The sequence below is a fragment of the Salmo trutta genome, unplaced genomic scaffold (assembly GCF_901001165.1).
Source record: "Salmo trutta unplaced genomic scaffold, fSalTru1.1, whole genome shotgun sequence".
NCBI lineage: Eukaryota > Metazoa > Chordata > Actinopteri > Salmoniformes > Salmonidae > Salmo > Salmo trutta.
In genome coordinates, this window is record NW_021823043.1 from 1,702,412 (window position 1) to 1,715,562 (window position 13,151).

General features: G+C 40.7%; 1 protein-coding gene across 1 annotated transcript; it reads right to left on the reverse strand.

The window, feature by feature from the left end:
- Window positions 1-1,772: 1,772 nt before the first annotated feature.
- Window positions 1,773-8,176, reverse strand: LOC115188395 (tetraspanin-8). Its single transcript, XM_029747204.1, has 9 exons — window positions 7,964-8,176; window positions 7,082-7,147; window positions 6,698-6,811; window positions 6,325-6,399; window positions 4,778-4,873; window positions 4,452-4,550; window positions 3,890-4,000; window positions 2,946-3,029; window positions 1,773-2,379 (listed from the first exon to the last, which is right to left on the reverse strand). Exons 1-9 carry the CDS (start codon window positions 8,021-8,023, stop codon window positions 2,251-2,253), a joined length of 834 nt encoding a protein of 277 aa, XP_029603064.1. The 5' UTR covers window positions 8,024-8,176; the 3' UTR covers window positions 1,773-2,250.
- Between the last annotated feature and the right edge of the window lie 4,975 nt (window positions 8,177-13,151).

A 13,151-nucleotide genomic window follows, 5' to 3' on the forward strand; every position in this document is an offset into this window, starting at 1 on the left:
CCTGCTGTGAAAAACGGGGGATAACAAACAAACTATCTGTTCATAAGCAACTGCTTGCTAAAGTTACGGTTAGGGTAAGGTTTAAAATAAGGATTAGGGTTAAGGTTAGAGTTAGGGTTTGTAGACAGATGAAATGCTACTGATAGAAGTATCTGTAGAAGTATCAAGGGCCCTTCTTAGCCTGGGAACCAGTTTGTTTGTGCCATCATGCCTCTGCTTGTCATGCCAAACACATGATAACACAAACAGATCTGGGAACAGGCTAGGGCCCTCTCTCTCTCTCTAGGATGTGTGCATCTAACTAACTTGATGAGTTAATATCTACTGCCCTCCTGTGATTTTACAGTGCAATGCAGGTCATTTGGGGAGCCATGACGATGGAACCACAGCAGCGCAGCACGTTGCCAAGGAAACTTCTGCCACACAGGTAAATAGAACAAAGTAGTTTATTGAATTAACGTAAAATGATATTATGAGTAGGTACCACAGTAGCCTGGGTACCAGTCTGTTGAGTTAACATTCCACCCCTTGTACTGCCAAATGTTTAGCATGACAAGGAGTGGCAAGGAGTGGAATGATAGCTAAACCGACTGGTACCCGGGCTACAGCCACTGGTCTAATATCATACAGTTTACAGTCCTTCATTACTTCTTCATTGTTTTAATCAACTTTTCCCCCTGAGTCAGACTGTATTCAGTTGGAAGAAAGAGAAAGACAAGTTGAAGAAACAAGAGGAGGAGGAGAGGAAGAGAAAAGAAGCAGAGACAAAGACAGAGAAGGCAGGACAGAAGAGGAGAGAGAAAGAGCTGAGGGACTGTGAAAGACAGGAGGAGAAGAGGGTGAAACAGGGAAAGAAGATGAGAGGAAGAGAGAGGAGGATGAGAGGAGAGAGCAGGAGGAAAAGAGTTAGAGAGGAGGATGAGAGGAGAGAGCAGGAGGAAAAGAGTTAGAGAGGAGGATGAGAGGAGAGAGAAGGAGGAAAAGAGGAAGAGAGAGGACGAGAGGAGAGAGCAGGAGGAAAAGAGGAAGAGAGAGGATGAGAGGAGAGAGCAGGAGGAAAAGAGGAAGAGAGAGGATGAGAGGAGAGAGCAGGAGGAAAAGAGGAAGAGAGAGGATGAGAGGAGAGAGCAGGAGGAAAAGAGGAAGAGAGAGGATGAGAGGAGAGAGCAGGAGGAAAAGACAAAGGCAGAAAATGAAATGAGGATGGGGAGAGGACAAAGGTCATTGGAGGAAATGCCATTTTTGTCCGAGTCTGATTGTGACTTTCTGTGATAATGGCAAAGTCATTTTGATTATACAGTTTGGTTTAGTAAAGAAAATATATATTTTTTTAAAGATGTTGGTTGTCGAATAAAGGAACATAATCTTAAAAGACGCTTCTCCCTTTATTCAAGACACTGTAACCAACACTGAGGCACTTCAATGGTTAAACGGTTACCAATTATTTACAACAGAAAAACAAACCACAGGTTTTACAGAACCCTTGACAGCCAATAAGAAGACTCTTGCTGGCAGTCAGATGGATAATCAGTTGAACAGTAATACTTTGGACAACACAGCAAAGATGTCTAATGTCTAATAATGTCCCTAGTTGTCATTTCAAGTGTGTTATGAGTATGTGCATAATATGGATGCATTGCTAGCCTGATTCCAGATCTGTTTGTGGTCTGGCCAATGACAACCAAAGCCAAAGGCAGAAAATGAAATAAGGATGGGGAGAGGACAAAAGTCATTGGAAGAAATGGTTGTTGAATAAAGAAGGACCATAATGATAAAAGATGCTTGTCCCTTTATTCAAGACACTGTAACCAACACTGAGGCACTACAATGGTTAAATGGTTGAACAGTTGAACAGTAACACTTTGGACAACACAGTAGAGATGTCTAATAATGTCCCTAGTTGTCATTTCAAGTGTGTTATGAGTATGTACAAAATATGAGTGCATTGCTAACCTGATCCCAGATCTGTTTGTGGTCTTGCCAATGCCAACTGTCGTTCTGCCCCTGAACAAGGCAGTTAACCCACTGTTCCCCGGTAGGCCGTCATTGTAAATAAGAAGTTGTTCATAACTGACTTGCCTAGTTAAACAAAGACCATCGTGCCAGTCTGTCATTGCCAAGTCAACTCTTTGTCACCCATTGTCATGTTTGGCTTGACACAAATGAGTGACAGAAGTTGTCATGATGGCACAAACAGACTGGCACTCAGACTAGTGCATTGAGTATCCTTCATAAGAGGACCATTTCATTTCAGACACTCTCTGCTGTGTCACACAGCTCTCTGTACTGAGGTGGTTGAGAGGTGAAGATCACAGGTGGCACATTAACCTTTCTTCTCATCTGGCAGAGTATTGTGATGGCCAGGGCAACTCCAATATCCTGAGGACCAGACACACAGTAACGGCTCAGTCAGGATTGATGGAGCAGGTGACTAGGTGCTGAGTGTGATAGATAATGGTTAAATCAAATAGGCCTACACTCGAGAGGTACGGTAAAAATCACTATGGTACAGCGCTGGGGTCAATTCATCCATCCTTCAGTTAGCATCCTGACTTTCAGATGATTTTATTGCTCTTGTTTACTTGTATGGACTGTGTACTGCAATTCAGCTTTTAGCTGCCAAGTACGGCCTGTGTGTAATAATTATAAGAAACTGTAACGGCTGTCGTAGAGAGGGGACCAAGGCGCAGCGTGTTGAGTGCTCATACTGAATATTTATTTTAACTCAGAATACTAAAGACAAAATAACAAACAGCCAACAGTTCTGTCAGGTACAAAGACTAACTAAACAGAAAATAACTACCCACAAACACAGGTGAAAAAAAAAAAATGACTTAAATATGATCTCCAATTAGAGACAACGAGGACCAGCTGCCTCTAAAAAACTGAATGGACCCCAACCCTGGAAAGGTTAAATAGTACAGACATAGATATGAAATACATACCCATAATGCTTGAAGTGCTACTAATGGTCCTATCATCAGGCTGATTCCATAGCCCACCAAAGAGAATAAGTTGGGAAGACATGGCTGAAAAGGAACAATTAAGAGTTTGTCATTTTGTGTGAAAAACAAGAGTATACAGCTCTGTATTATATCAGAACTTGAACAAATATCAGTTTATTGTTGTCACACCCTGACCTTAGAGAGCCTTTTTTATTCTCTATTTTTGTTAGGTCAGGGTGTGACTAGGGTGGATACTCTAGTTTTTTGTATTTCTATGTTGGCCTGGTATGGTTCCCAATCAGAGGCAACTGTCTATCGTTGTCTCTGATTGGGGATCATATTTAGGCAGCCTTTTCCCATCTGTTGTTTGTGGGATCTTGCTTTTGTATTGTTGCTTTTTAGCCATACAAGGCTGTACGTTTCGTTGGTTTCTGTTTTGTTGCTGGTTCACCTTAAAAAAAGATGATGAACCCAAACCACGCTGCGCCTTGATCTGACCATTCTTCCAACGACGTTCGTTACAATTGTATCAATGAGTACTGCAAAACCTTTGGCGCAAAATTTAAAATAAACTTTTTAGTTCTTGACAGCAGAGAGACATTTTTGTTTATTTTAGAGTTCATTTTGTGCAATTCTACACATTTTGACATGGGGTGAAGAGAAAATGTTGCCGTTTTAAAGCAAGTTTGCTGCAATTCTACACATTTTGCCATAGGCTGGTGAGAAATGTATGCAGTTTTTAATGACATGAGTGAGACTGACTAACAACATCAATGGGGACCCCATGGGTGGTAATTCAGCCATGATAACAAGTTTAGATAGGTGGCCGGTAAACAAATTTAGCAATCTAAAAAATATTAGCTGACATGGCCTAATTGATCCGAGGGACTTCAAAATGGCCGCCAGTTACCCATCCCCGGTGTAGTGGAATGACATGTTTTTACCTCTTTATATACCAGAATGTGTTCATCCATTAGTCCCTTGTGGTCATCATCCTCAGACATATCACTGTTGGGATAGTGAATAACAAATCTTGTATTGTTACCACGAGCAACCTGAAATAGAATGTGACATGGTTTAAAACAGTGCTTTACTTTAGCTGCATGATTTCTTATTAGGCTGCAGCATGGCATCCATGATAATTGTCTGGTCCAAATGTGTTCTATCGTTTTTGTTGCTTTTACAGTTTTGTCATGTACATCTTCCTCAGTTTATGTATGGTTGTCTTGTCACTGTCCTCATCTGTTTTGTATTTTGTTTTAGAAATACTTTTTAAAGAAAAAAATGTATTGCTCTTATCGAAAGACGAGAGATTTATACTTTCATATTTGAGTGATAACATTTTTAACACAGACTGACACATTGAAACCCATCCTCCTCAGCATACACATAACACCAGCAACAAAGTTAACTTATTTAACACAGACTGACACATTGAAGCCCATCCTCCTCAGCATACACATAACACCAGCAACAAAGTTAACTTATTTAACACAGCAGACTCACACATTTAAAGTTTGTTGAGTCCTCATCAGAACAGAGACAGGAGAGGGGGATGTCTGTGCCCCAGTCTTGGTAGCCTTGTACGAGTCCACAGCATTTTAACTGAAAGTGAAGGAAACAGACATTATAAAAACATTTACCATATATAGTTAAGGCCTAGTCCTGGAAGAACCTGGAGAAATCTCCAATAAAAGTGCTTTTAGTCCAGGCCTAGATTTACATAATATGGAAAACCATCCCTAAAGACACACCTACATTGAATTGGCACTCTGGGGCTGTGAATTGGCACAAGCAGAGACCATAAGAAGCATTAAATAAAGGTGACTTACCTTAGTCTGTATGTTGTACAGCTCTTCTAAATCTGTTTGATTCGCTCCACTTAGAGGCATCCTACCTAGATGTTCCTCTCTGGTTAACTCCTCCATCTTGAAATGAATCAAGTTAACATTGAGTGTTATATTCACAGCTGAAACCTAGAATCAGCTCTGAATTTGAAATGGACAGATACAGTACATTGAATTATCAAGAATCAGATGTATTGCACAATCATACAATAACTTCTCAAATATTTTCCACCAGAACAGCAAACAAACATTGTCTCAAGGTTGAATTAGAAAATGAAGATATAAACAGGTAACTGACAAAATAATGGAAACCCTTGAGTAAATGAGGGACATGGAGTATATTGAAAGTAGGTGCTTCCACACAGGTGTGGTTCCTGAGTTAAGTAAGCAATTAATATCCCATAATGCTTAGGGTCATGCACAGTATGAAAATGATTTTGGCTACCATGGCTATGCCCCCATAGGATGATATGCCCCCATCCAAAGGGCACGAGTGGTCCCTGAATGGTTTGATGAGCATGAAAACGATCGATGTAAACCACATGCCATTGCCGTCTCAGTCACCAGATCTCAACCTAATTGAACACCTATGTGAGATTCTGAAGCAGCTCCTGAAACAGCGTTTTCTACCACCATCAACAGAACCCCAATGATGGAATTTATCATGAAAGAATGGTCTCGCATCCCTCCAATAGAGTTCTAGACACTTGTAGGATCTATGCCAAGGTGCATTAAATCTGTTCTGGCTCGCTGTGGCCCAACGCCCTATAAAGACACTTTATGTTGGTGTTTCCTTTATTTTGGCAGTTACCTGTATGTATGTATGTATGTATGTATGTATGTATGTATGTATGTATGTATGTATGTATGTATGTATGCATGCATGCATGTATGTATGCATGCATGCATGCATGCATGCATGCATGCATGTATGTATGCATGCATGTATGTATGTATGCATGCATGCATGTATGTATGTATGTATGCATGCATGCATGCATGTGTGTGTGTGTGCGTGCGTGCGTGCGTGCGTGCGTGCGTGCGTGCGTGCGTGCGTGCGTGCGTGCGTGCGTGCGTGCGTGCGTGCGTGCGTGCGTGCGTGCGTGCGTGCGTGCGTGCGTGCGTGCGTGCGTGCGTGCGTGCGTGCGTGCGTGCGTGCATGCATGCATGCATGTATGCATGCATGCATGCATGCATGCATGCATGTATGTATGTATGTATGCATGCATGCATGTATGTATGCATGCATGCATGTATGTATGTATGTATGTATGCATGCATGCATGCATGTATGTATGTATGTATGTATGCATGCATGCATGCATGTATGCATGCATGCATGCATGTATGTATGTATGTATGTATGCATGCATGTATGTATGTATGTATGTATGTATGTATGTATGTATGCATGCATGCATGTATGTATGCATGTATGTATGTATGTATGTATGTATGTATGCATGTATGTATGTATGTATGTATGTATATATATATATATATATATATATATATATATATGACTACTGTACCTCGTGTTTGAATTGATATATTTTCACGGACTCCACAAACAGGTATAGGCTGGCCAGTGACATACCTACTGAAAACTACACACACATATAGGGGTTGTAAAGCAAAATCAATACTAAAGGTTAATTCAAACCTTATCACACTTTCTGGAAAACATGTTGGAAACAGGTCATGGGAAAAGCGTTGTTTTCATTTGAGTTGTATGGCATGCCCTTACATATCAGAAAGGAACAGTTTGCAGTAGGGGAGATGTCGTCGGTAGCCAGATCCCAGATCTGTTTGTGCTGTATAGCCAACTCCTATGATAATTATCCAAGACAAACAAACAGATCTGGGATCAGGCTAACACTTTGGGACAGGTCTTAGCAAGCTTACCAGAACCACAGCCCATTTCTTCTCCTTGCGAGCGCCATAGACCCCCAAGATTGACAGGACCAGGGTTGCTGCTTCTAGGACATAAAGAACTGCTATCCCTGGTAGAATCTCTATCTGTGAAAAGGAAGACAAGCCAGATTAATGATATGGCAATTCTGGGTTTATAATCATAATATTACAATGATACTGCTGAAGTCTAGCCTGGTCTCAGATCTGTTTATGCTGTATAGCCAACTCCTATGGTTGTTGTCATACTAAACACTGTAGGAGTTGGAAAGACAGCACAAACAGATCTGGGACCAGGCTAGGTGGGCACGTCATTATTATAATGAAATGTGTAGGATATAATTAGTATAATAGGGGCTATAAAAATAAGATAATTACTTCTTCTGATTGGTGGAAGTACCCATGTCCAAATAATGTGATGGCCAGCAGGAGGGTGCTGATGATCTGAAGAGAATACAACACATGATACAATCAATCATTACAATGTACAGGGTATTATACTGACAATTCTACTGATATTGCACAGTAAAGGTTGATACAGTAATTTGTTTCAGAGGAGAGTTGAGGGATCTATTTCTTCATAACTTCAATAATGCATTTGACCAACACCATCTACAAATGGTTTGTAAGCAGACAGTAAATTGTATTTACATATATTATACCTCATTTATAAATAGACTAAGAAATTATACATTATTAAGAAATGAATAGCTGAGATATTTACTTAGTCAGCTGTATAAAAATCTAATATCAGTTATTGAGTAGCCTAATATTCTGACAAAAACGTGATAACTAAGGTCAGTAGGCCTATTTGAAGATGAGAATAAACATAACTCATAACTTTAAAGAATGTAGCAGCGCTAGAGCATTATACTGAGCAAATAAACAAATAGGGGAACTAAAAGGCCGAAATAAATAAACTGAACACAGCCACAACCCAGAGCTAAAACGTGTTCCAGTGAAAGGTTAGATTAAAGCCCAGTAGCCTAATTGCAACATTAAATACAACATTTCTATTGTCGTGTTTCTTTCAATACTGCACTATAGATCAATCCGCTCATTATTGTTGATGAAAGTGGCACGGCTCTTTATTCCGTTGCGTGTGAACTGCAACTCTCACTGCTTGAACACCCCTCCGTGCGCAGAAGTTACAAAAATAACCGGCAATAATTACAAAAAATCTGCTCACATTAAAAAACGTTGTTCCTAGAAAAAATCAACTCGAATATTAACAGGCCAATAGACTGGACGATAACTTACCCCGATCAAGACACAGACGAAAATGAACGCCCGTTTTACGCAGATATTAATTATTCCCATTTCTATATTTGGTTATAATAAAACAAAATTCAAAAGGCACTCGCACATCTGAGCAATCTTATTGCAGGTGCATGGCAACAGTTGAAACAGGATGAAGGAAAAAGGAAACCGCACACTGCTCTTGATAGTGTCACTGATATTTAATAAGCTTTTGTGAATGTTCTGAAAACAGCACCTCTATATAGACCTAGCCCCACCCACATCCGTTCCACGCATGGAAAGGGGTCGGAGGCAAAGGAAAAATAAATAAGTACTACCAAACATAACAATATGCATTTCACAAGCACTACAAAAGTGTATAAATAAGACGCATTGAACACGTCCATAAAACCACAATGAGGACATAGCAAGTTTTCATTAATCATTGTGTACATCATACGAAAAACATCAGAGTAATCTTAAATAGACACATAATTCATGTTCATTTTGCTCAGAGTATTATTAATATCACCTCCCCTGTCTGACATCTTAACTTTCTCTATGCCACAAAATCTAAAGGTAGAAATGTCATGTTTTAGGTCATTAAAATGTACTGCGACTGGATAATCCCTGTCGTTTCTCCTGATTGAACTTTTATGTTCACTAATTCTCTGTTTGAGAGAGCGGGAGGTCTTACCGACATAGCACAGCCCACATGGACATTTAATAATGTAAATAACATGGGTGGTGGAACACGTAATAATGTCATTTATTTGGAACCGTTTTCCTGTGTGTGGGTGGCAGAAATATTCATACTTCATCATATTGTTGCACTGTGCGCATCCTCTGTATTTATAGCTACCATTTGGTAGAGGGCGTAAAAGAGCCTGGCTGATTTTCTTTCGTGGCTGGCAGTTGGCATGAACCAATTTATCGTGTAAATTGCGACCTCTCCTATACACAATAAGTGGTGGATTTTTTTAATTCAGCCGGCAAAGCTGGGTCGGATGATAAAACATGCCAGTGTTTCTTGACCACACCTCACACTTTTCGCGAATTCAAAGTATATGTGGTTGTGAACATTACGGAGTGTTCTTTTGCTTTAGCGGGTCTTTTTTGTAACAATTCATCTCGTGTTTTTCCCAATGTCAAATGAAGAGCTTCATCCACACATTGTGGCGAATAGCCTCTTAGAAACCTAGTGCGCATATCCGCTGCTTTTTCTAGATAATCCTCTGTGGAGTGGCATTTACGGCCCAGTCTGAAAAACTGGCTTCTAGGAAGTCCTCTTTTTAATGGCTCAGGATGGAAGCTGTCCCCTGTAATAGAGTATTTCTGTCTGTTTCTTTTCTATACAGAGTTGTAAACAGGGTTCCATTTGATTTCTCAATCCACATGTCGAGGTAATGAACACGTTTAGTGTCACTTTCAATAGTGAATTTGAGATTGGGGTCAATGTCATTGAGTAGTGCCATAAAACCTGACAGCTCTTGTTCAGTTCCTTCCCATATGCAAAAAATGTCGTCAATATATCGATACCACTTCAGGATTTTATTCAAAAATGGGTTTTCGTTTTTATTATTAACAAAACGTTCCTCAAAAAGACCCACATAAAGCTTAGCATAGCTCGGAGCGAATGTGGAGCCCATCGATGTTCCATTCGTTTGGAGGTAGTATTCATCATCAAATCTAAAATAGTTATACTTCAAAACATATTCAGCCAGTTCTAGAATAAAGTTTGTTGGTGGATATTCATTAGTATCTCTGTCTCCCAAATAGTGAGCTAGGGCTGCCAGCCCCCCCACATGGGGAATGCTGGTATATAGACTCTCGACATCTAATGTGACCAGAATACAGTCTTCTGTTAAACCCGTTATTGGTGAGATCTTGTTTATGAAGTCTATAGAGTCTTTTACATATGATAATGCTTGCACATGAGTTTTAATAAAAGCGTCTACAAAGTTCGACAATGGCTCTAGCATTGAGCCTATTCCTGCAACCACTGGTCTGCCTGGATAATTGCGTTGTGTTTTAGGTTTGTGTAATTTCGGTAAAATGTACAGGCAAGGACGTATGGCACATTTACAGCAAAGATATTGATATTCAGGTTTTGAGATAAGGTGGTTTAATGGGGCTCCAGATTAGAGCATATATCCCTTTGGAACACCTGTGAGGGATCAACACTCTGTTTTCTATAGAAACGTTCATTACTGAGTTGTCTCTGAATTTCTTCTTTATATTTTTCATAGTCTAAAACAACCACAGCGCCCCCCTTGTCTGCAGGTTTAATAACCAGGGACGCGGTAATTAACCTCTCCAAAAAAGACCTTACTTACGCTCAAGTCTCAGTCTTATCTAAGGGCCTCTCTTTTGTACCTACATGTACAGATAAACCATTTGATACGAAAGTAGATCTGTTTAAATTCTTTCGCAAGATTAAACTTAAGCGTGTGTTTTCACAAAACACTGTTTCGGGCCAAGGAACACATGGCCCAAAAGCAAATTCTGTCCCATAGTTAACAACTCCTCGATTAATACCTATTGTAGGTTAGTCGAACAAGAAGCCATGTCAGTGTATACGAGACAAACAAACCACATTCAGAAAAATCTCACTAGAACAGAAGAACAGGCACTTAATGAATTATTGAAAGATTCATCTTTGGTTATTAAACCTGCAGACAAGGGGGGTGCTGTGGTTGTTTTAGACTATGAAAAATATAGGTTTACACATTAATACAGGTTTAATCAACAGTTTGGATAAGCAGTTCACTTCAGAGTTGGTCTAGCTGAAGCCCAGAATCTTTAAGTCCAGAAAATAGATTGTCCGATTCCTTTAACTGTTTCTTGTTCTTCTCAACATGAGTGTGTTGACATGCTGCTGAATGGGGTTTTGTGTCATGGGAGGGACTAGCCCGCATGAACGCAACGCCCATGGGAGGGACTAGCCCGCATGAACGCAACGCCCATGGGAGGGACTAGCCCGCATGAACGCAACGCCCATGGGAGGGACTAGCCCGCATGAACGCAACGCCCATGGGAGGGACTAGCCCGCATGAACGCAACGCCCATGGGAGGGACTAGCCCGCATGAACGCAACGCCCATGGGAGGGACTAGCCCGCATGAACGCAACGCCCATGGGAGGGACTAGCCCGCATGAACGCAACGCCCATGGGAGGGACTAGCCCGCATGAACGCAACGCCCATGGGAGGGACTAGCCCGCATGAACGCAACGCCCATGGGAGGGACTAGCCCGCATGAACGCAACGCCCATGGGAGGGACTAGCCCGCATGAACGCAACGCCCATGGGAGGGACTAGCCCGCATGAACGCAACGCCCATGAACTTGACTTATATTTTCTTTAAATGGGCTCTTCCGGAAGTTAGAGAGAGATGTGCAACCACAGCAGCAAGATTTGTGGCCAGTTGCCCTGAGAAAAAGGGCAACCAGGAGCACAAACAACATTGTAAATATTGATGTGTTTATTTATCTTCACCCACTATTAGCACTACAACTATTTGCTCATTGTTAAAACACTGGACATATCTGATAATATAATTCTTGAAATGTCTGTATCTTTTTGAAACCTTTGTGTTGTTTACTGTTTATTTCACTTGCTTTGGCAACGTAAACATATGTTTCCCATGACAATAACACCCCATTAAAGAGAGAGAGAGAATTAAGAACTCATATAGCACTTATTGTCTGCTCTTCTATCTGTTGTCTTGGCAGAACAAAGCATCTACTACAGGAATCCAGACTCCAGAGGTCAGTCCAGAGCAAGTGTAACCGATGTGAAATGGCTAGTTAGTTAGTTGGGTGCGCGCTAATAGCGTTTCAATCGGTGACGTCACTCACTATTAGACCTTGAACTGGTTGTTCCCCTTGCTCTACAAGGGCCGCGGTGTGTGCAGAGGGTCCCTGGTTTGAGGCGAGGAGAGGGACGGAAGCTATACTGTTACACAAGGATGCGTGGGTGAACATGAAATCACATAACTAGCCATTTCTAGCCATCACATAACTAGCCACAACTATGACCTCCCCACACTACGTCCAAAATGGCCCTAGTGCTCTATGGGCCCTTGTCAAAAGAAGTGCACTATATAGGGAATAGAATGCAATTTGAGACGCAGCCCCACTGTGTCCCTAGGAATCCAGAGAAGGGCCAATTGTTAAGCAATGTCAATGTCAATGCAACCCCCCTCAAAACATCTGGAGCACATTTTGTACAGAGGAAGATAGTAATGGAACAGACTCAAGCATATGATAGTAATGGAACAGACTCAAGCATATGATAGTAATGGAACAGACTCAAGCATATGATAGTAACGGAACAGACTCAAGCATATGATAGTAATGGAACAGACTCAAGCATATGATAGTAACGGAACAGACTCAAGCATATGATAGTAATGGAACAGACTCAAGCATATGATAGTAATGGAACAGACTCAAGCGTATGATAGTAACGGAACAGACTGAAGCATATGATAGTAATGGAACAGACTCAAGCATATGATAGTAACGGAACAGACTCAAGCATATGATAGTAACGGAACAGACTCAAGCATATGATAGTAACGGAACAGACTCAAGCATATGATAGTAACGGAACAGACTCAAGCATATGATAGTAATGGAACAGACTCAAGCATATGATAGTAATGGAACAGACTCAAGCATATGATAGTAATGGAACAGACTCAAGCATATGATAGTAACGGAACAGACTCAAGCATATGATAGTAATGGAACAGACTCAAGCATATGATAGTAATGGAACAGACTCAAGCATATGATAGTAATGGAACAGACTCAAGCATATGATAGTAACGGAACAGACTCAAGCATATGATAGTAACGGAACAGACTCAAGCATATGATAGTAATGGAACAGACTCAAGAATATGATAGTAACGGAACAGACTCAAGAATATGATAGTAACGGAACAGACTCTAGCATATTCCCCATTCCCAGGAAAAGGATGTACGAATGAAGGAGAAGGGATCGTACGTATTTTACAATATGTTTGAGATCAAATCACATTTTATTTGTCACATACACGTGTATAGTAGATGTTATTGCAGGTGTAGCAAAATGCTTGTGTTTCTAGCTCCAACAGTGCAGTAATATCTAACAATATACACAATCTAAAGTAAAGGAATTAAGAATATATAAATATTTGGATGAGCAATGTCAGAGCAGCAT

Excerpts from the sequence above, each read along its gene's own strand:
- LOC115188395 (XM_029747204.1), bottom strand. The coding sequence starts at position 8,023 with ATGGGAATAATTAATATCTGCGTAAAACGGGCGTTCATTTTCGTCTGT. Across the intron at positions 6,400-6,697 it reads AGAAATGGGCTGTGGTTCTG|TTTTCAGTAGGTATGTCACT; the intron begins GTAAGCTTGCTA and ends ATGTGTGTGTAG. Across the intron at positions 4,001-4,451 it reads ACTCAACAAACTTTAAATGT|GTTGCTCGTGGTAACAATAC; the intron begins GTGAGTCTGCTG and ends ATTCTATTTCAG.